The following is a 21,460-nucleotide window of genomic DNA, read 5'->3' on the forward strand; positions in this document are numbered from 1 at the left end:
ATGAACATTAAATTACTAAATAAGAAGCATAAGGAAGGGAAATTGCAGCATGGAGCAAATTCAGAGGAATTAAAATTAACAGGCTCGGATGTTGATTTTAATTAAATTAAAGTACTCTTTTTTAAGAATGCTGACAATTCATCATCGTGTCCCCAAGGAACCCAAACCTCTTTCACATTGCCAGCTTCGAATTGCATAATGTTGCATGTATCTACTCTCGTCACCTAATAATACCAAGAATTAGAAAAAGTACAATAATAAATACATTTTCCATTAACACATGGAAAATCCTTACATTTTAGACTAGGTTGAATCTACAGGACAAAGTTCAATAGATCCATAATGAAGCAATTCCTCTATCATCTGCTCTACATCATCATCTTCCAGTGGGGTGAACTGTTCTTCGTTTCCTTCCCATTGGTTCTCCGGTTGCCGCCAGCCATCAGTTTCTCCGATATTGGCTCTGGTAACGCCGTAGCCAGAAGCAGCTGAAGGTTGACATTGTGTTGCATAAGAGTCTTTTTCTGCATTCTTTTTAACCAGTTGCATTGCTGCCATGTGACATTTATGTAACTTAGCTGCCAGGGTATCTGAGAGAAGCGTCGATGAAGAAGACTGAGTGTGATTGGGATTGCATGGGAAATTGGTTCGTGCTTTTGCCCCGCATATAAGCCATGCCGCCTCATCGTAAGCTCTTGCCGCATCCTCTGCCGTTTCAAATGTGCCTAGCCATATTCTAGTCTTCCTGCAAAACACAAGAAACGATTTTCTCATGAAAACAAAGTGAAAATTAACCAATTATTAAAGAAAGAAAAAATAGTTTCGAGGAAGTTACAAGATGGGGTGTCGAATTTCAGAGACCCAAGAACCCCAATGTCTTTGGCGAACGCCACGGTATCGCTGTTGAGGTCTTCCCATGGCGGTTTTTTTAACGAGAAACACAAGTGTTTGTGATATGTCTGAGAGAGAACAAAGGCAAAATGAAAATGAGCAGAGAATGATTGGGAGGGAAGTTCTGATTTGGGAGAGTCGAGGACTTCAAGTGGGCTTATATACAACCTTCGTTTGCGACATTCTGAACTTGGAGAATACTGATCAATGATCAACATAAGAATAATAGGACCCACAATGGGTAGTTTCTTTTTTCCCCTTCGCTTTTGTTTTCATCTCTTTTTTACATGAGGACCACTTTTTTTTTCCTACAAGGAGCTTATATATATTTACACATGTACCAACTAAGCTATTTCAATGGTTGAAAATATGGTTGTTATCTTTAGAATCTCGGGTTTAAACACTCACAATTATAGGATATTTAAGTATTCTTTGTCAAATATAATTGAGAGTTTTTAAAACATATAATCACCCTAAAATATTTAAAAAATTATTTACACATTTTGGGATATATGCACTAGAAAGTCGATTGATGTCATTGTTTTATTTATTTTTTCCTTCTAATTCAATTTGCATCAATGTAACTATTCAAAAAAGTTGTTTTGCATCAATATAAATACTTCCTTATGTAAAATAGAACCAATGTAAATTTATACAATATAAAAGAGTCTTTAACATATTAGGTTATCTACCTTTATGTCATTAAAAATATGATTTATATTTTTTAAAAATTGATTAAATAAAAGTTAGGTAGAATTTAAGTTTTAAAATTCATTTAAGAGCTAAACTAAAGAACAAATGTGACTTTTTTCTAATTGTTCAGTTATAAAATGTTATTTAATACGTGAAACATACAATTTTCCTTGAAACCAGGTCTTATTATCTTCATAATTTAGAATCTTAAACTTTAATTTATTATATAATTGAATCAAATATAGGGGTAAGGTGAGTAGGCGCTCGTGTTTCATGTATTAGTTAGTAGACAAAGGTAACATGGCTCACACCACATTTACAAGTACACAGGGAACCTACCCATATGCCATTGAATAAGGTAAGGACAAAGAAGCCCACGTTTCATGTATTTTTCAAGCCCCATTCTTTCATAATCATAATATACTGTATTTGCCATTTACTGCCATGGAACGACTATTAGTATTAGCCGCTATATTTGACCACGTCTATTTTGCTGTGGAAGAAGCGAAGCAATCTATGTACCAAAAGATTTACAAGTCGACTTCAATGGCAACCCTTTTGTTCTTTCCATTCATTCAATATATTCCTTGAAAGCTAGGACACGTTATAGAGACCAATCTTCGGGTAATTTTGCCCAAACTATGCCCTGTGATTCATTTTTAATTTTTCTCTCAGGCTTGATTCGCATCTAGACTGATCCAATGATCTAATTCACTATTTTTATATTTTATAATTGTTCGGGGGTACATTTACAATATGACAAAAACCATTTGATGAACCACTTTGAGACCCCAAACCCCAACAAATCAGAGTGACAACTTTCCTAATGATTACATATAATGCAATTCCCACTTGCAGAAATGGGAGAAAGAATGGTCGGATTCAAGCCCGTTTGTAACTTTGCAACACTACAGCGCTAAAATAAAACGGTAAACACAAAATTGGAGACAAAATGATCGGGGGCGGGGGAATTCCCGATTTACACAGCACATTCCTATCCTACTTGTTCTACTTGAAAGGGGAAGAAACAATGACCCATCAAGAAACCAGAACCAGACAAAAAGTGCCAAATCCTTTTCCTCTAAGGTTCAGCCATTTCCTAATCAGAAACTAACCTCTTCACTTTCTACCACTGGTTCCAACTCTTGGCTTGCCTTTAACTTCAGATTCCAGTATCTCAGGACACGTTACCAGTTAGATTCACGAGTAAAAAAAGTTTCTAATGAAAAATGGCTTTTTGAATAAGAGCTTAATGACTACAATAAATAATCCAGTGTGTGAATTATTTGTTTTTATGTACCTGTGGCAAGTGAAGGAAAATGTAGGTTTTGGCTGTCGATGGGTTGTGATTTTCAGCACCCTTACTCCAGTCATAGCAAACCTATAGCAAATACAGGGTGAGAATAACTGCACCATATATGTACATATATATACACATATATTTCAGTTCAGAGAGAAAATCAGAGCACTCTTCCAAAGTAAATACCGAATATGCATATATTGATCCATCATTGTTGAAAGTACCGCATGGTATAGGTTGACTGCACCTTGACATTGCCTGAAAATCAAGCAAAAGACGGTATTCATAACCAAACCAGAATACAACAAAGATGATCTTGCTGCCGGAGCTAGAATTGTCAAGTTCAGACCAATATCAATTTACATAAAAGCATTGAGAAGTTTCTTGAAATTTCAATGCCAAAAGGAATATGCTGCCAGTGCCACTGTTAGTGGCATGCTGGTACTGACTGTCACTGCCAGCAATACCGAATTCACGGCTTCCGCAATCAGTGCCACTTTCTAACAGAAACCAATCAGACTGTTGAAAAACTCAGGTTAACTGTTTTCTTTTTTTTGAAATGAAAAGGGGACTCATTAAAAACCAATCACTGCCCCTTTCTAACAGAAACCACTTTTTTTTATATTGGTTCTTGAAAAATAGCAAATTTAAGTAAACCTTATTTGCACTAGTAGTAGAGAAGGCTAATGGACAAAAACCATGCGACACTTCATCTCATAAATGATCTTATTGCTTTCTGAATGGACAAAGGATTCTAAGAATACCTTTAGTCTCTGTTTACTATCCTTGTCCCAGAAATTGAAAGCACCATCAGAACCTGCAGTGGCAAAAGTGTGATGTACCTGAAACAACGAACAGCATCATCAAATCATGAGCCAAAGAAGAGTTACCTCCATAAAATGATTTAAGAACTAAGGGTCTTCTTGTTCTGAAGAATGGAAATGTGCGAGGAAAGAAACTTTTTTAACCTAATGATTAAGCTACAAGGTAAGAAAGTGACTGACTCTTATAACAATTTTTCCATCCTTCATTCCAAGCAAAGCTTAATATCCACCCAGCATGGATACCATGAAACAAATAATGAACACATGGAGATAAATAGGTGAAAAAAATCTTACAGGATGGAAGTTTAACGAATTAACAGAATATATCTCACTGCCATCCCTGTGGCATTTAAATGTAAAGTTTTTACTCTGTTGGCCATCATCAAGGTGGTGTACACCGACCCTTCCCTCGATTGAACCAACCTGTAAAGAAAAACAATGAAGTTAATACTTACAATGAAACTATTCCATTACATTTTTCTTTTTGTTTGAGAAACTATTCTATTACGGATGCACAAGGGGAAAAGGAGTTTATAAATGATGTAGTCCAACGTTGTTACTCCATTTAGGCAAAATGTTTTTTTTGCGGGGGGGGGGGGGGGGAATACATGTGTCACATTGTTGGAAACTTAAAGATGAAAGGAAGAAAAATAAGCATACCAAAAATCCTTGCTGGTCAGGGAAGGCAGCAACACATCTTGTCTGATACTTGAGGGGTGAGGTGACTCTCTTGAATTCATTCTGCTAGCATTTCAGCAATGTTATTTACTTATTCGACATGAAGATGCGAGAGAAAAGCAAACAAGTAACATTAATAATTTCTCAACATATCAATCAGCAATTCCATTAGCGACATTTATGTCCAACAATCATATAGTACAAAACAACGTATAGCATAGATCACTTACACTACGATTTTATAGATAATAAATAAAAAGGAAGATGCTAGGTGCACCTTTAACTCAATTATTCCCAACTCCTAGAATGCTTCAATACTTTATAAATAACAATATCCCATACCACCAAAAAGGACAAGTCAACCAGACAAGAGAGATAGAGAAGGGGTCGGGGGAGCATTAGTTTTATTAAATTTGAACGCAGGAGATTTGAAAATAATAAAGACCCTTTGAATTAGAGAAAACACTACCTGAGGATTCTGCAAGTTAAAGACAATTAGATTTCTATCTGCAGTGCCAACAACCATCAATGGATATTTCACCGTGAGTGCATAGCATCGATCAGGAAGTTGTTGGGTATGTACTGGGTTTGACTGCCTTGTATCCCAGTATCTAAATACAAAGGTAAAAACCCGCAAGTTGATTAAAAACCAAAGTGATATTAAAGAAGCAAATTGCTGAAAATTGATGGACGAAGTAAAAGGAATACGGAAAAACTCATTAGTCATTGACCAAATGATAACACAAGAAACAAATTTGTGTGTGAATGTAAATAATAGATGAAAATATGTTCTCCATAAAATTTCAGCTTTAACATTAAAAATGATGCTTCGGAATGTACAAGTTTGAACGCGGAGAGTCAGTTTGGTCGGGTTTCCTAAATTTTTAAACCGTCCATGACAATTCCATTCAGATCGGTTCCTGGTTTTTCGATATTAATATTGGGTTTTGACTTTCCAGACTTTATTCTGAAAAATAGCTTTATTTCTTGATTCAGATTGGTTCAGATCGTTTCAATGTCTTTTTCATAGATATTTTCGAAAAAATAATTTTTTCAGATAAATAAAAATAATTGATTAGCAGTTCAAATTATTTTATTCACTATTATAAAATACAAAACATTTTTTACATTATAAAAGAATTAAAATTAATTATAAATTAAATAAAAATAGAATTTGGTTCAGATGACCATGATTTTTAAATGAGAAATTAATCTCAGTGACAAAAAATGCCTTATAATATACGATTTTAACCAACTTTTTTTGGATTTGCCAAAATGACCAACTAAATCGTAATTCGCAATGCGATCTCCGGTATCGCAAATAAGTTTCCAGATTCGCAACGCGAACATCGACTATCGCAATGCGATTTTCCAAATTCGTTGCGATAGTCCAAGTTCGCGTTGCGATAGTCTAAAATCGCAACGACTGGTGGTATTGCATTTGTTTCTTAAGAATTTTCTCTAAAAAGATAGTATTCGCGCGTACGTGTCGAAGACACGTATTACCACGACCCGACCCGAGACGAGACGGACGGCGGCGGCGCGTGAGAGTCCCCCTTGTTCTCTATCACTCAACAAGAAAGTGAGAAAGCCAAGCCTTAAATACCATTCCCAATAATGTTTCCTATGTGAGATTGAGCATTACCAACACTTGTTCCCAATACTATGTGGGATTGAGCCTTAAATAGTGATATTATTTGTGAATTATAGTTAATGACTTTAGTATTTGTATGAAAAGTATTTTGGTTCGTTTAGTTTTCATGCAATTCTAATTTATTTTCAATTGATTGTAATTGCACGATAACAATTTTTTTATTCTCGCGAGTGATGAATTTTTTTTTAATGTTTTGCTTAAAATTGCAATAATCGCGATTGATTGTAGATTGACTTTTAATTATGACATATTTAATCGTATAATACTAATGCAATTGGTTATTGATTCAGTTGTTTTAAGGTGCATGATTGTTAATTGTTTCCTGAATAATCACATAATATTAGAAACAAATGTTGGTAATGCTCAATCCCACATAGTATTGGAAACACTATTGGGAATGGTATTTAAGGTTTGGCTTTCCCACTTCCTTGTTGAGTGATAGAGAACAAGAGGGACTCTCGCGCGCCGCCGCCGCCGCCCGTCGTGGCCGTTGTAATACTATCTTTTTAGAGAAAATTCTTAAGAAACAAATGCAATACCACCAGTTGTTGTGATTTTGGACTATCGCAACGAATTTAAAATAAATCGCAACGCGAACTTCGACTATCGCAACGAACTTGGACTATCGCAACGAATTTGTAATAAATCGCAACGCGAACTTGGACTATCGCAATAAATTTGAAATAAATCGCAGCGCGAATTTGAAAAATCATAACGCGAACTTGGACTATCGCAACGCGAACTTGGACTATCGCAATGCGAATATGTAAATCGCAATGCGATAGTCGAAGTTCGCGTTGCGAATCAGTTTTCAGATTCGTAACGCGAACTTCGACTATCGCATTGCGATTTAGTTGATCATTTTGACAAATTTAAAAAAATTAGTTAAAATCGTTTATTATAAGGTATTTTTTATTTTCACTTTTTAAATTAGTGTTCCATGTTCCATAGGATGTCCAAACACTATTGTTCAGGTCGGTTTACTCAGTTTCTTTGCTCACCCCTATCCAAAATCTCCTACATGTGGCCCCAAAATCAAGGCATCAAGTCATAATTATGCACACATCTAGCACACAATAAAAAAAGCAGAGCTGAGCTAAACTTATCATGTGATAATTATACTCATATGTAGCACACAACCAAAAAACAAAGCCAAATTTATCATGACGCAATTATACGCAGATCTAGCACACAAGGAACAACCTCCTACACAGCTAAACCAAGTGAACAATTAGTGTTATTCAAAAAATTATCTTGTGACTACAACATGATCATACTTCCTGTGAATTGAGCATGGAATTTACAAATATGTAGGTACTATTAGGGATGGGCATAAGACCTGAATCCGACGGGTTCTGATCCGACCCGACCAGATCGGGTTGAATTTTTTTTAAAAAAGTTAGGTTCAGGTCGGGATTTTTTAATGTGATGTTCGGGTTGGGTTCGGATTTAGGGTGAAAAATACACGACTCAACTCTACCCGAAAAAATATATTTTACCTTAAATATTTAAAAATAATTACAACAATATCCTTTTATATTATTATTTTTTAATTAAATCACTGTTTTTATTTAATAAAAATAATATTTTTATTATAACGGGTCGGGTTGAGTTTTTAAGTTATATATAAGATCATATTCAAATTAGGTGAAAACTTATTTTAATCAGGTCGGATCTCAAGAAGAGGACTACTTATTCTCGGGTCGGATCAAATCGAATCGGGTGGACCAAAAACTACTATCACTTAGTAATATGGCAAGGGAGCCCTCACATGAAATGCATTATTCAACACGATCTTAATCAGTTAATCACTAGGACCCGATATCCGAAAACATGACTTCAACTTCTCAATGGTACAAAAACACGGAAAGGTGAGAGTATTACTTTAATGTCTTGTCCAAGCTACCGGTAGCTAAGAGGTTCATCTCTGGTATCCAAGCAACCTCTTTAATAGGGGCATCATGCATGGCAGCTGTCATTGGTTGACCACCAGATAATAAAGGCCACATCTTGACCTGCTTGTCACAGCCTCCACAAAAGACCGTTGTACCATCATCCTTCCAAGTTGAGCACAAAACCTTTTAAAAGAGCAAGAAGAAAACATAATTTGTTTACTACAGCTACAAATTGAAAAGTAGAATAATACATCACTAAGGGAATGTTTGGTTCAAGGAATGTAAAATTCTTCATGTTTGGTTGGTCAAGAATCTCATTCCCGATAATATTTTATTATCAATAGTAGAATTTTTAGGATATATTACCAGGAATGTCATTACCTCTTTTCCTTTAGATATTATAACATTACCGGTGTTTTGGACTAAAATATCCTTAAATTTTTATTTTTTTTTCAAAAATATCATTATTCTATCATTGAATAATAAAAATTCTACGAAGATTAAATTATAAATTTATCCTTAAATTATTTTAGATTTATAAAAAAAATTCTATAATTAAAATTTTTATATGAAGTTCAAGGGTTAAAAAAAATTTACTTTCATTAAACTTTTTTTTATATTTTTAATTTTGTAAAAAAAATTATATAAATATTATGAATTTAATTTTTTAAAGAAAATATATAAATATTTTATAATTTGTAATATTATACAAATATATAATAAGGATAATTTGGTCAAATATACATTTCAATAATCTTTTATTCCTTTAACCAAACACGGTAATCTTACATTCCTGCTAAACCAACCAAACACAAAATACAACATTCCCAGTAATCTTATTTTCTGGTAATCTTTTATTCTCACTAATAATCTTACATTTCGTGAACCAAACGCACCCTAAATGCAATAGACTTTGACTTATTACCGGGTGATCATGAGTAATTGATGCCTTTGGAGTACTACCAACAGCTGTACCATTCCGGGATATTTCCCAACATCTCACCTGCAAAATTGTTCAAGAAAAAAAAAAGGGGGGGTTGTCACATTTCAGCTAACCAAGCAAACTACAAGGGAAGCAACAATAAAGAAAATCCAATAATTCAACTCCGTACAAGAACTTAAAGAACAAGATTGAGATCACAAGAATCAAAAAATGAAACAAAGCAAAGTGCGCATACCTGATTATCCCATGAAGTAGCAATCAAGAAATTGGCTTTGGGACTAAAACTAAGGCTTGAAACAGAATCACTGGGCGGTTGCGCAACCTACAGGTAAAAACCCCTTGCATCAAAAAGTTCAACCAAGCTCAAATTTCGAGTTCTTTTTTCAATTGTAGTATCTTTTTTAATCAATGACATAGACCCTTGCCCGTATTTATCCCTCGAAAAATTCCAAAAAGAAAGGAGGAAATCATCAGTCTATCACATTATCACTAGTTCAAGTATCATTTAACCAAAAGCTAAGAATAATTTTTTTCTATCGTTTCTCCTCAACATAAAAAATACAGTAAAGGAACAGAAATTTATAAACTCACAAGTTTAAAAATAATATATATATAATTTAACTCGAAAAATATATATTAGCAAATGGAAATTAAACAAAAAAATGTGAATCGTGTAAAATATCTTATACAAATTAAAGAGCTGATACCTCGAATGATTTGTTAGGGTTATGATTGGCGGCGGCGGCACCGAAAGTAGACATTACGAAACTGCAAAATTTAATCGATGAGAGACTAAGCACTTGCGATTATAATAAACTTTCAAATCTTCGCATTGCAAAATAAAACAAAAAAGAAGAAGAAGATACGAACTGGGAGGAAAAAGAAAATTACCTTGGAGAAAAAGATACTTTAATTTTGATTTTGAAAGGAGAGGGAAAACTGAATAAAACAAGTAGAAATAGTAGGTGGAATAAATATATATACGTGCGAGAAAGACTCGAGGGTTGCTGGTTGTGGTGCGATGCGATGCCGGTTTACAGGAGGACGCGTTGCGTTGGATGAACGCCACGCCAGATCACCCTGGTTATAAAATGATTATATGAGATTATTCCCCATCATCAGATTTTTAAAAAAATGTTATTAATATTATTTAAAATTATATTAATTTTTTAATGGTTTTATAGAAAAATTATTAAAAATTAAGACAGTATTAATTGATACTTCAATCTCTTATGTGATTGTTTATAGACTCAATCACTAATGTATCTAAAAGTTAATTTTAATACAAATTGCTCTAATATGTATACATGATTTATTTTGTTGAATATAATCAATTTTTTAATATTTTGAATGATCGTAAGGTTCTATTTGTTTAAAATTTATTTTAGTTTATTGATTTGTATATATTCTATAGACATAATTTCTTCAATATGAGGTATCTAAAGAAAATAACTTGTTAGGTATAAATGTTTTGTGATGTAATTTAATGAAAGTAAAAGTCAGAAACTTATATAAAATTTAATGTCAAATTGAATGATTTATAATATAATTTATCATAAAATTATAATTATACATATTTAATTTTAATTTTACTAAATATGTAATAAATAAAAATATATATTTAAATTCAAAATTTAATGTTAATCAGAATTTTATTTTAATGAAATGGATTTGTCTTAAATTTTAAAATGATAACGAGTGAGAGTGATAAATGTTGGAAACAGTCTAAGGATATGTTTTTAATAAAAACGTAAACATGATGCAAAAATAATTAAAATATAATAATAGTTTATAAAATAAAAAATAAATATTAATATAATATAACTAATTATCAAAATATTATATAAAAATAATATATTCATATCTTCTCCTAAATTTATTTTTGATTGATTGTATTTTATAATCATTAATTTCATTTATTATTTACTAGATTTTTTTTTGGATAATTTCAATCTTATTACCCAAAAGAAAGCAGGAACGCCTGCTACAAAAGAACCACCAAACAGTCAATCCTGCTAGGCACCAATCAAAACAACAAACCTATTCAAAAACCAACTCATACCATAATAAAAAAAACCAAGATATAAACATGTAAGAATCAAAACATTTCAGTAGAATTAAGAGAGAAAAACAAACTCTGTAAAGTGATGAGTCTTCCAGTGAACCTCATGTCCCCAAAGAACCACTCTCCTCAACAATTAAACAACCAAGACAACAACATTATAAGCCCAGCAACAAAGGAAACTAAAATCAACAAATTCCCCAGTAAAGACAAAGCTGCAAATTGACTCTGTCAAGCTTTTTAATACTACGACCCTGTAACTTAGCACAAACAGCAATCCTAACGCATTCAAAGATCTCATCAACTAAACAAGAGCATCCTCTAAAACGCCTAAGATTACGCTCTTCCCAAACAAAATACATAAATCAAATCCAAGCCAACTTCAAGATACAAACAAGCAAAGATTTCCTTTTGAAATTAGTAACTGCCCAAGCCAAAGCTTCATTCCAACACATTGACCTGCAAGTCAACCTACAGGCCTGCATAACTCTCCTCCAGACTCCACCAGCAAAAACACAGTCATTAAACAAATGTTCTTTGCTTTCCAACCCATTTTCACAAAGGCTACAACTCCCACCCGAATCTAACCCCATGTGAATGAGACTGACTTTAGTAGACAACCTATTTAAAATGACCATCCAAGCAATAATTGACATTTTTGGGATATGTAAAGGAAACCATATAAGATCTTCCCACAGTACCTTCTCTCTTCTATCTCTAACTCTTTCCCCCAACTGCTTTTCACCACATCCCAAGCCTCCACACTAGTAAACAACTCAACCGCCTCATTCCTAAACTTAAGAAGCTTTCTCAAAATCTAACTAAATTGAGGCTTGTAACTGGCATCCCAAAAACCAATCCCTTTCAAGACATACTCCTTGACCCATGCCACCCAAAGAGAACCAGCACTAACTAAATGTTTCTTAATCAGAAGAAAACAACACACCTTATTCCAACAAACTAAGTTCGTCAAACCTAAACCCCCTCAGACTTTAACTATTTACTAGATTAATTATGCTTTAATGATTAATTATATTTATGATTTATCCACATACATATTTATTTTACCTTTAGAGATTATTTTAAAAAAGTTTCAATTCGTAAAATTTTTCAAATATTTTTCTGTTAAACTTTTTATGGAATATGTATTCTTTATATTAGAGACTTTCGAGTTATTATAATACATAGATAGGACTTAATCTATAAAAGTGAAATTTAAGATTTAGTGATTAAATCTATTTAATAAATTAACATACAAATAATTATAATGGACAATGATTATTCTTTTATTTATTGTTTTTTCTATTTAAATTAAAAGAGATAAATGATCAACAATTAATGAAATTAATTTATTTAATCAATAATATTATCTATATTTATAATTATATATCATCATGATATTTGAGTATTTATTATCAAATAAGTAATAATCTTTAAAATAAATATTAGTACTTATAAATAGTATAAATTAATAAAAAAAAGGACACCCAATCTAAAGGAAAAACTAGCTGGATAAAAAAGAAAAAAGAAAAAAGAAACAAGATAAAATGGATAGAGCGGTCAGCCAAAGGTAACAATCAAGTCTTTGGAGAAACGTAAATTAGTCGTTGAATTTCATTTCGTTCAACATAGGACCTTCGAATCCTTAAATAAGTAGATAAATAAATGAAAAACTGTTTTTGTTATAATATTGCCGAGCGACGAAGCTTCGATTTATTCCGGGTTTGTTTGCTGTTTATGATGCGTCGTTCTGCATCTGCATCCAAAAAAAGGGGTCAAACCAATTCAACCAACCCGATTCCTTATTCTCCCTCCGATCTCTTTCGCTCCGGTATATCCCTTTTTCTCTAATCCTTTCTTTAGTTCCAAATTTTGATGGAGCTGGATTCTCCTCTTGATTTTCCCTCTCTCTTATTCGTTGTTTCAAAATTTTACCGTCTGTTAGATTTTTAAATTTTGTTTATTTTCCAGTTCTCTGATTGATTTCTTGAAGCGATACGATTTTTGCATCATTCAAGGTCGTTTTTGTTGAAAAAAGAAACAAAGTAACTATATGCGTGTGTAGTTCTGGTAGATTTTGCGGATATTGTTGAGCTATCTACCAAAGTTAAGCTTTTTTTTAAGGTAGCAAGGTTAAGCTTAGCAAAAGGATTGGGGTTTGATTTTGAAATTAATTCTCCTAAGAAATTATTTAAAACTGGGAAAACGGGGAGGAAAAATAAGAATAAATCTTTAGAACTTAGATACAATAGGGAAGAGAACGTCTTTGAACCTTAAGGGAATACATGTCAATCGTAAGGGTAAATTATAGCTTGAATGTCAGTCTTTTTAAGGCAGTTAAATCTTGAAGGTGTGTTCGAAAATCATGTTTAGTAGAGAAATTGAAGCAAAATCCTTGAGGGTAGATTATAGCTTGATATCAGTCTTCTTAATATAGTTAAATATTAAAGTGTGAAAAAAATGGGTTTAGTAAGAGAAGTTGAAAATTGAAGCAAAATCCTAGGTAGATTATTCATTATAGTATAGCTTGAATGCAATCTTTTTAAGGTAGTTAAATCTTTATTAGAAAAAAGATAGTTAAATCTTAAAATTATGTTTGAGTTTAGTAAGAGAAGTTGAAAATTGAAGCAAAATCCTTGGTCATAACTGAGAACAAATTCTATCTTGTTATCAATATATGTTGCATGTATGATATAGCTGTTGGCAAGATTGGGCTTCTCCCCCAAAGTTTGAGCAATTTAAAGAATGAGTTGAAAAATGCTGATAGATTATATTTGATGTAAGGAAATGAAAAACTGAGAAAGTGAGAATAGTGATAAATAAATGAGAAATAAGAATTTCTTGAAAGCAATCAAATAAGTTTTGAAGATGGTTCTTTCAAGCTTTAACTTATGGAAGTTGTAACTTAAGGTACTGGAGATTGTGCTAGTAGTTCCTGAGAGTATATGAGAGAACTAATTACCAATTTTGTTATCTACTCTAATTAGAAATAAAAGGCAGACTGGTAAGAAATCTGAACTTGTCCTGAAACATATGTGAAAATCGTAATTCAAATGCGATTATAAAAAAATTGAAAGCTTACTCATTAGGATTAATGTGCACTTAATTGTTAAAAAAATAATCTCAAAGAGCAATAGAAGATAGAAAACTCTGTTATAAGGGGTTGTTTAAAAGAATTTGAACTTTTTAGTTCTGAATCTAATATGCTATACCGGTTATGCATTCCAATCCAAGATGCCAATCATAACAATCCCACGGTTCAATTTGGCCTCTCATTAACATGTTATTTACCAAAGCTTACTCTGAAAGATGACATAGAGCTCCACACACCCCAGAACAAATTTTTCATCAAACTTAATACTTCATTGTAGACTATGTATTTAAAATGCTTTAAAGTTATTTATTTCTCAAATTTATTGACTAAGCTGTCTAAGGATTTGTAACTAATGACATTACACTTTGTTTTATATTTCTCAGCTTCAAGTAAGGCATCTTCAAAGGAGATGGAGCGGATTGACAACCAGTTTTATTTTTATGCCAATAGGTCGTCTGGTATGATTGAGTAAGTGCTTTGTGGAATATGCAATTCAGTAAGAAAATTTGTAATTTTGGTATTTACATTAAAGGGAAAATAGGTATTTTGGTACCTTTGTAATTTTGGAGGATTATATTGTTATATGGATTTTAGATATCTCCGTATATGTTACATCCAACTCCTTTTTAATTGTGTATTTTTTAGGTAACGTCTTTCAACGTACATATACTATTGCATTATATCTGTTTAGTACAACCATTAAAGTGATATTTCCATGGAGACTTTGCGCACTTATCTTTCATATAGATGTTAGGGATCCGAGTCACAATCTGATATGTGAGCTCATGATGATGCAAAGTGCCAATATGCTATGAAGTTTAAATCTTTTAGATTAGATAACTGACATGCTGATTGAGTTCATCCCTTCTTGTTCAGAATCTACTGCTCAATTGAACTTTATGTGCATATAAGCAATTGTTTATCTGTTTGTTAAATTTCTGCTTTGTATAAAATATTGAGTTCAAATTTCAAAAGTATTTTTCGGAAAGGTCTAATTCTTAACATTTTCAATGTTGACGAAAGATGATTTCACAATAGCTAAGCATTGGAGCATACAAAATATTATTTCGTTTAAGCTGTGTTTATAGGATTTGTTTTCTCTATAGGGAGCTGTAATGAGGTTAAGATTAAATTTTCTATGTGGGTCTCGGTTTTCTGTTTAGAGAATTTTGAAGGGTATTCTGCTTGTATCAATTTATAGAATGATTGGTTGATTGATTCACGCGTATAGTTTATAAGTCGAGCTAACTAGTCGTTTGCAATAGTCAACTCTCCATGTTGCTCAGACTCAGTAGTAAGTACCAGATATAGGTATGTTTCCAACAAGAATTGGTTTCATCTTCTCTAAGTTTTCAAGAAGGCTGGAATTCCATACTTCTGTATATCAGATGTATTGGATGAGGGTATTATGGGAATTGAAGAGATATAACTGCATAGAATAAAAGTGCCCAAATAACAATGGAATTGGTTCAGGGGGTCATGCACAAAAATATAGTTACCTTTGTTTTGGAAAGCCTTTGTACGTGGAAAGATTATCACTGCAAAGCGGAAGTAGGGTTGCTGTCTTGCTGAAAGCTGCATGTTAAATTACAGTTTTTATAATTTATTAGAGTTGTTCATTAAAATTTAGTATCATCATTACAAAAAGCTAAATGCTCATTGACTATTTTGTACATTCTAATGTTATGATACACCATTTGAACAGCCCAGAAGGGATTGAAACTCTATGTTCCGACATGGAAGTTGATCACACAGATGTTAGGATCTTGATGCTTGCTTGGTAACTGCCTTATAAACTCGTCCAATAACTCATTTATAACTTTAATCTTAGGCTTTTATGTTGAAACTATTGTGCTTATGTCAGGAAAATGAAAGCCGAAAGACAAGGATACTTTACCCTGGTAGGATTTTTTTTGTTTACCTTTTCCATTTATTTTGTAATTTAACTGTTAATGTGATATATTATATTTTGGTTGAATGAAATTGCTATCGTTTCCTATGCCCTCTGATTATTTTTCTTCTTTATCATGGCATGATTGCATAGAATAATCAGTTTTAGGTCTCCCTTTCTATGTTAAGTTTGGCAGGTAGGGCTGTAGGCTGCATGGTGATGCCTACATTTCTGTTCAGCAACAGTTTTGTTAATTGCCATTTTTTGGTCTTGATAGTACATATTATGATCGATTTCCGATATCTATGATTCGATCATGGTATCTAAGAGTTGTGGAAATACTTTTTAGATTTTATTTTAAAAAAAGTTTTGTCGATTGGAGTTTCTTCTTCATACAGTTATGATCCTCATTAAGAGTGTCATAATAGCCTGGATATAGGGTGGCTGATGCTCTTTCCCATGTAACTAGCAAAATAATGATTCCTTAAATCCCAAGCTCTCTATGTATTTTTTATGTTCTTGTACATGCTTGTAGTTAAATTATCCATTGAAAATGAATTTGAATCTTATCTTTATAGGAGGAATGGCGAAGAGGATTAAAAGCACTCAGGGCTGATACTGTAAGTAAATTAAAGAAGGCCCTGCCAGAGCTAGAAAAAGAGGTAGAAAATTCTGAACTGCTTTATGCCCGAGGTTAATTGACTTGATTCTTGTGTATGATTATTATTTAGGAAATGTATGCAAAAGTGATGATGTTTTCTTTTTATATTATAAATAGGTCAGGAGACCATCAAACTTCGAGGATTTCTATTCCTATTCATTCTGCTATTGCCTGACAGGTATTATGATAATATTGTGGCATGTAGCTTGGATGTCTGTACACCGTCTCTTTTTCCTGATTGCGCTCCTACCTAGTTTCTTTGATTCACGGTTGCTCCTACTTACTTTCTTGAATTCACCGTTGCAGAGGAGAAACAAAAGAGTATTGATATAGAAAGCATATGTCAACTGCTGGATCTTGTTTTAGGATCCCTATTCCGTGCACAGGTTGACTATTTTATTGAGTATTTGAAGGTGTGTTGCGACAATTATTGCATTTGACCTCTGGGGTTGTAGTTGCTTCTGCCTATTTTATTCATTTCCTTCATGTTTCTGTTTATACAGGCACAAAGTTCTATATTATTATGGGGGTGATGTCATTTCAGTTTTAGCTGTTAGGGTTGTATATAAATGTGTGTGTTAAAATCTGTTAAATCTATTATTAGATTGGGGCACATAGTTATACTGATGGAATCTTCAAATATTTCTTTAGAAAATAGGGTTAATCTGATCTAAATGTTTAATCTCTTAGAAAATAGACTAGATTACAGAGAAAATTTGCCCTTTTGAGGCCATAATTCTAAATACTGTTCTATCCAAACCTAAAAAAAATAAAACAATGAAAAAAGAGCCTCATACGATGCTTGTCTTCTAATGTAGATTCAGAGCGATTATAAGGTCATAAACTTGGATCAATGGATGGGCTTTTTTCGATTCTGCAATGAGGTACGCTAAAGTTAATTCTTGTCATGGAAATTTCTATTGTTTTCCCAAGTTTAGAAGCTCCATCGTGCAAAATATTGTCGGTGAATAATTTTTAATTTCACAGGTCATCCTCACACAGAAATCATTTTATTTTTATATTTTAAAAGACTCTTGGATAACTTATAGAATTATACTAGTGTCTTTTGTATGACGTTCTTACTAGTTATATGAAGACATAATAGCAATTGGCATGTTTAGCATATTTGTAGAATAATAGAGAGGACTGAAGGGGTGCCCTCTCTTTTTGCAGATTGTGATTATAATTGAATCCTTGCTCATGAGAGTTTTAATGTTTTTATTGGTGTCTTTTTTGTTCTTTTCATTTTCCTTTATCCACTTTTTGTTATTATCTTCATTCATTGCTAAAACTATGTATATTTTGGCTCGAACTGATTTCTAAACTTCTTGGTTTATTTTTTCTCGCAAATATAGAACAATAATACAAAGCAACTTTCTTTAGCATAAGAATTGAAACTATATAAATGGTAGGAAATTGTCGATCTTTGCTGTTCTATGAATGATAAGTATACTTTTTTCTATTATTTATCATCAGATAGGACAGATAACAAGAAATAAAGGGGATGCAATATTGTAGTTCTAATAAAAACATAATTCTTACCTGCATCCTTGCACCATTATTTGGCATGATTACACAGTTACCAGTAATTTGTCTCGTTTGAGATCCTCCTTATGTTAATAATTGAGCAAGTGCTTGCATTTTCCTGTTTTTGATATATGAGCAGATAAATTTCCCGGACCTCTGTAATTATAATCCAGACCTTGCTTGGCCTTTGATCCTGGACAACTTTGTAGAATGGATGCAGGCGAAGCAGAGCTAAACTCTAATTAGCTTTGCTCAACTTGATTCTATGAACTCCATTTGGTATTAAAACAGGTTCTTCCTGAAGTTCAAACCTCCTCCTTTGTTTGATCCCTTTTTCTAGAGCCTTATATGTTTTTTTCTTTCCTTCTTTTTTTTTTTGGTGGGGGTGTGGAAGTGTCTAAGCTTGCCGTTATTTAATAAGATATTATTGTGAATAATCTGTTGTCAGGAATGTTGAGTTGCAGAACCATGTTTCATTAGCTGGTCTTTTATATCTTTTTACATCAAAAACATGAAGGTCTTCCACAGGGCATACCTTCCAAAATTATTTTCATGTCACAAATATGCAGAAGACAATCTCAATATATTGAATTGTATTTCTGTCTTGATATTCAAAACTATTGGATTATGATGTTATATTATGAACAAAATTATTTATCAGATTAAAAAGATGTTACGTTTGTCTGATTTTTATTCTGATTTATCTCGTTTATATCAATTCAGTCACGTTTTTCCAAGAAGGTAATGCATTTCTTGCATAGAATTACATTGCGGAACTAGCAACTAGTTACTACATGCCAAAATCTCCCAGCAACTGGTTCCCGTCTCCCCAGTCTGTTTGACAGGTATTGGCTTCATTATTAGCATGCAAGCTGATGATGCCAAGCACCTCCAACCATTGAGGTTCAAGGATGATTCTTAAAGGATGGATTGTAGCAACAGTTTTCTCATTATCACATCATCCATCTCCTCTTTAAAAAGTCGCTTCATCGACCAAATTGGTAATATTTCTTTCATACAACACTTTAAAGATCAACCGATGTCTGTCATAGACACTACTCGTTACGTGCCTATATTGGACTGTTGATCGCAACCAGCATTTTAAAGTTAAAGATAACTTCCTAAGGGCACCACCAACCAGCATTTTAAAGTTAAAGATAACTTCCTAAGGGCACCACCAAACAATCTGGTGAACATCAGGTTCGGTATGTTTCACACTAGGTAAATTTTATCACTGAAATGTACCTTTCCTAGTGTCGATTGAATCATTGCATGAAACATGTCTGATGGAAACAGCTCTGCCTCGCATGCTTATGCCTTGATAAGATTTATGCTTGATGGTTACATTATCATGCTAGTGAAAAGGACTTGAAAGTTGTCGTGGATGATCAAACTTTAGGTAACCCATTTTGGAGCATATGATTTGGAGTTAACCAGGTGCATAAATTGGACGGTTTTCCTTGTACCCTTATGTCTGCTTATGTCCATACACGTTATGACAAGTGTGGTCATCCCAGTAGGAGTTGGATTTGATGGCCTCCTTGTGATGGAATGCCTGCCATATATTTTTTTCCTGATGACTGCTTGTTGTTCAATTGAAAAGAAAGAGGGGACATTTTTTTTTGGAGGATTTGAGTGGTTGGAATTTTGTAATGGTGCATTTTCTTCAGGGACAACTAACAAAAACAATCAAGCAGAAATAAACTGTGAAAAAATTAGGTCATAACCCAGGTTTAGTCAAGTTGTTTCTAATTCTTAAGAGATGGGCATCCGAAAAAACCGTGACTTTCAACTCCAATCTTAGCATTTGTAATCCTTTATTGTCCGACAGTTTTAGTCTTGGCTTTCATTAAGGGTAGTGTTGAAGTAAAATAGTTGACGTAAAAGTATAACATTTATTCAATTAACCCCACAAAAAAGTTTCTTTTTTTCTTTTTATTTTTTTGGGGTAGGGTGCTTAGCTTGTGAGTAGTACGAACTCGACTCGGTCAAAACTCGGTAAACGCTTGACTCGAGTTAGTTCTACTCGAACTTGAACTCGACTGAAGATCTTAACGAGCTGAGTCGAGCAAAGTCTAACTCGACTCTATAAGCTCGCGAGCAACTCATTAATTTTTTAAAATATATTTTTAGTAATTATTTAAAAATTATTTCATTCAAAAAATAAATCTAAATAATAATTATTAATTTATTAATAAATAATTTAATAAGTTAACTAATCTATTTTTTTAATAAATAATAAAATATTATTAATTAATAATATTTTTTAATAAAAAAATCCCAATCCTAATATCCTCATATAGTATTAGTAAATTTTATTTTTAGTTAAAAAAATAAGATAATTTTTTTAGTGAGCTTAACGAGCAACGAGTCGAGTCGAGCAGTAATTTTTTTAACGAGTATGAGTCGAACACAATTTTAACGAGCAACGAGTCGAGCATCAAAATTTTTTAATGAGCACGAGTCGAGCACTGCCTAACTCGCGATCGACTAGCTCGATAAGCACCCCTAAGGTATTATTATTAATTATCTTAAAACATACAACATAATAATTTATATGTATTCTTGTCTTAAAAGCCATTTGGTAACTAAAAGACTAATGAAAAAGCCACTTTTAGCAAGGAAAGTGTTTTTGACAATGCCTCTATGGGTTTTCTTTTCTTTTGCTTTCAGAATTTTGTAACTGAATTGCATCAATAAAGTATTTTCCAACTGTAAAGATGAAAAAAGAAGGTGATGTCAGTAAATAAAGAGACGAGCAGCAATCTGCCAAGTGCCAATTTCATGATTGGCAAGGATGACACCATGCAAGAATCTTTAAATGATATTTAAAGTAAACAATCTCATGTACATTTTTCCTAAAGAAAAACAGTATTTGGTGACAAAAATTGAGTGGCTTAAGGTTAGCAGTCAGGAATGAAAAATCAATGTATTCTTGATATACATCATGAGTCACGTCCTCATGGGATGCATATTACATGATTGAAACCCTTGGTTTGGGTGTAGGGTCAAAAGAAGGAGAGTGAAAATAACAAAAGCAAAAGTGAAAGTGACAGCAAAGATTGATAAAGAAGATTAGATGCTGCCCTGTTTTGGGTATGGATGAATGGTGCAGCTAATAATTGAACGAGTGAATTACAATCCACAAATGAGAAGCAAGGGTAGAAAAAGAAAGTTGAACGGTCCAAAAATATAGTAAAATAACAGTATTGCGTACTTATGCTAGAAAAATCATATTTCTAAAGCAATATAATACATAGGCTTTGAAATAAAAGACATTAATAAAGAGTAAAAATTCCATACTTGTAAAAAATCTAAAAAGAGGTTTCGATTCGTTTTTCTTCTTC

General features: G+C 32.8%; 3 protein-coding genes across 4 annotated transcripts; 1 reads left to right on the forward strand and 2 right to left on the reverse strand.

The window, feature by feature from the left end:
* Positions 1-286: 286 nt before the first annotated feature.
* LOC120118297 (ethylene-responsive transcription factor ERF003-like) lies at positions 287-1,013 on the reverse strand. The gene is made up of 2 exons (XM_039138374.1): positions 836-1,013; positions 287-745 (listed from the first exon to the last, which is right to left on the reverse strand). Exons 1-2 carry the CDS (start codon positions 916-918, stop codon positions 304-306), a joined length of 525 nt encoding a protein of 174 aa, XP_038994305.1. The 5' UTR covers positions 919-1,013; the 3' UTR covers positions 287-303.
* A 1,543-nt stretch (positions 1,014-2,556) lies between these two features.
* On the reverse strand, positions 2,557-9,952 carry LOC120118404 (protein RAE1-like). 2 transcript variants are annotated; one of them, XM_039138446.1, is made up of 12 exons: positions 9,770-9,952; positions 9,586-9,646; positions 9,114-9,200; positions 8,861-8,938; positions 7,925-8,118; positions 4,856-4,997; positions 4,369-4,449; positions 4,003-4,131; positions 3,649-3,726; positions 3,071-3,142; positions 2,885-2,965; positions 2,557-2,760 (listed from the first exon to the last, which is right to left on the reverse strand). In XM_039138446.1, the coding sequence occupies exons 2-12, from the start codon at positions 9,637-9,639 to the stop codon at positions 2,704-2,706; spliced, it is 1,053 nt and encodes a 350-aa protein (XP_038994377.1). In that variant the 5' UTR covers positions 9,640-9,646; positions 9,770-9,952; the 3' UTR covers positions 2,557-2,703. The 2 variants fall into 2 exon arrangements, with proteins under 2 accessions (XP_038994377.1, XP_038994371.1); XM_039138440.1 differs by lacking the exon at positions 2,557-2,760 and having other exon boundaries at positions 2,852-2,965.
* Positions 9,953-12,592: 2,640 nt separating this feature from the next.
* LOC120118421 (DCN1-like protein 5) lies at positions 12,593-18,809 on the forward strand. Its single transcript, XM_039138452.1, has 10 exons — positions 12,593-12,771; positions 14,418-14,502; positions 15,740-15,814; positions 15,899-15,935; positions 16,504-16,587; positions 16,704-16,764; positions 16,893-16,999; positions 17,405-17,470; positions 18,253-18,392; positions 18,562-18,809. The coding sequence occupies exons 1-9, from the start codon at positions 12,606-12,608 to the stop codon at positions 18,346-18,348; spliced, it is 777 nt and encodes a 258-aa protein (XP_038994383.1). The 5' UTR covers positions 12,593-12,605; the 3' UTR covers positions 18,349-18,392; positions 18,562-18,809.
* The last annotated feature ends 2,651 nt before the right edge of the window (positions 18,810-21,460 follow it).

This window comes from Hibiscus syriacus, unplaced genomic scaffold, assembly GCF_006381635.1.
Source record: "Hibiscus syriacus cultivar Baekdansim isolate YM2019G1 unplaced genomic scaffold, ASM638163v2 tig00000935_pilon, whole genome shotgun sequence".
In the NCBI taxonomy this organism is placed as follows: Eukaryota; Viridiplantae; Streptophyta; class Magnoliopsida; order Malvales; family Malvaceae; genus Hibiscus; species Hibiscus syriacus.

Excerpts from the sequence above, each read along its gene's own strand:
- LOC120118297 (XM_039138374.1), bottom strand. The coding sequence starts at position 918 with ATGGGAAGACCTCAACAGCGATACCGTGGCGTTCGCCAAAGACATTGG. Across the intron at positions 746-835 it reads GAAATTCGACACCCCATCTT|GAAGACTAGAATATGGCTAG; the intron begins GTAACTTCCTCG and ends TGTGTTTTGCAG.
- LOC120118404 (XM_039138446.1), bottom strand. The coding sequence starts at position 9,639 with ATGTCTACTTTCGGTGCCGCCGCCGCCAATCATAACCCTAACAAATCA. Across the intron at positions 8,939-9,113 it reads CTACTTCATGGGATAATCAG|GTGAGATGTTGGGAAATATC; the intron begins GTATGCGCACTT and ends ACAATTTTGCAG. Across the intron at positions 3,143-3,648 it reads ATAGTAAACAGAGACTAAAG|GCAATGTCAAGGTGCAGTCA; the intron begins GTATTCTTAGAA and ends CTTGATTTTCAG.
- LOC120118421 (XM_039138452.1), top strand. The coding sequence starts at position 12,606 with ATGAAAAACTGTTTTTGTTATAATATTGCCGAGCGACGAAGCTTCGAT. Across the intron at positions 15,815-15,898 it reads AGGATCTTGATGCTTGCTTG|GAAAATGAAAGCCGAAAGAC; the intron begins GTAACTGCCTTA and ends TGCTTATGTCAG. Across the intron at positions 15,936-16,503 it reads GACAAGGATACTTTACCCTG|GAGGAATGGCGAAGAGGATT; the intron begins GTAGGATTTTTT and ends TTATCTTTATAG.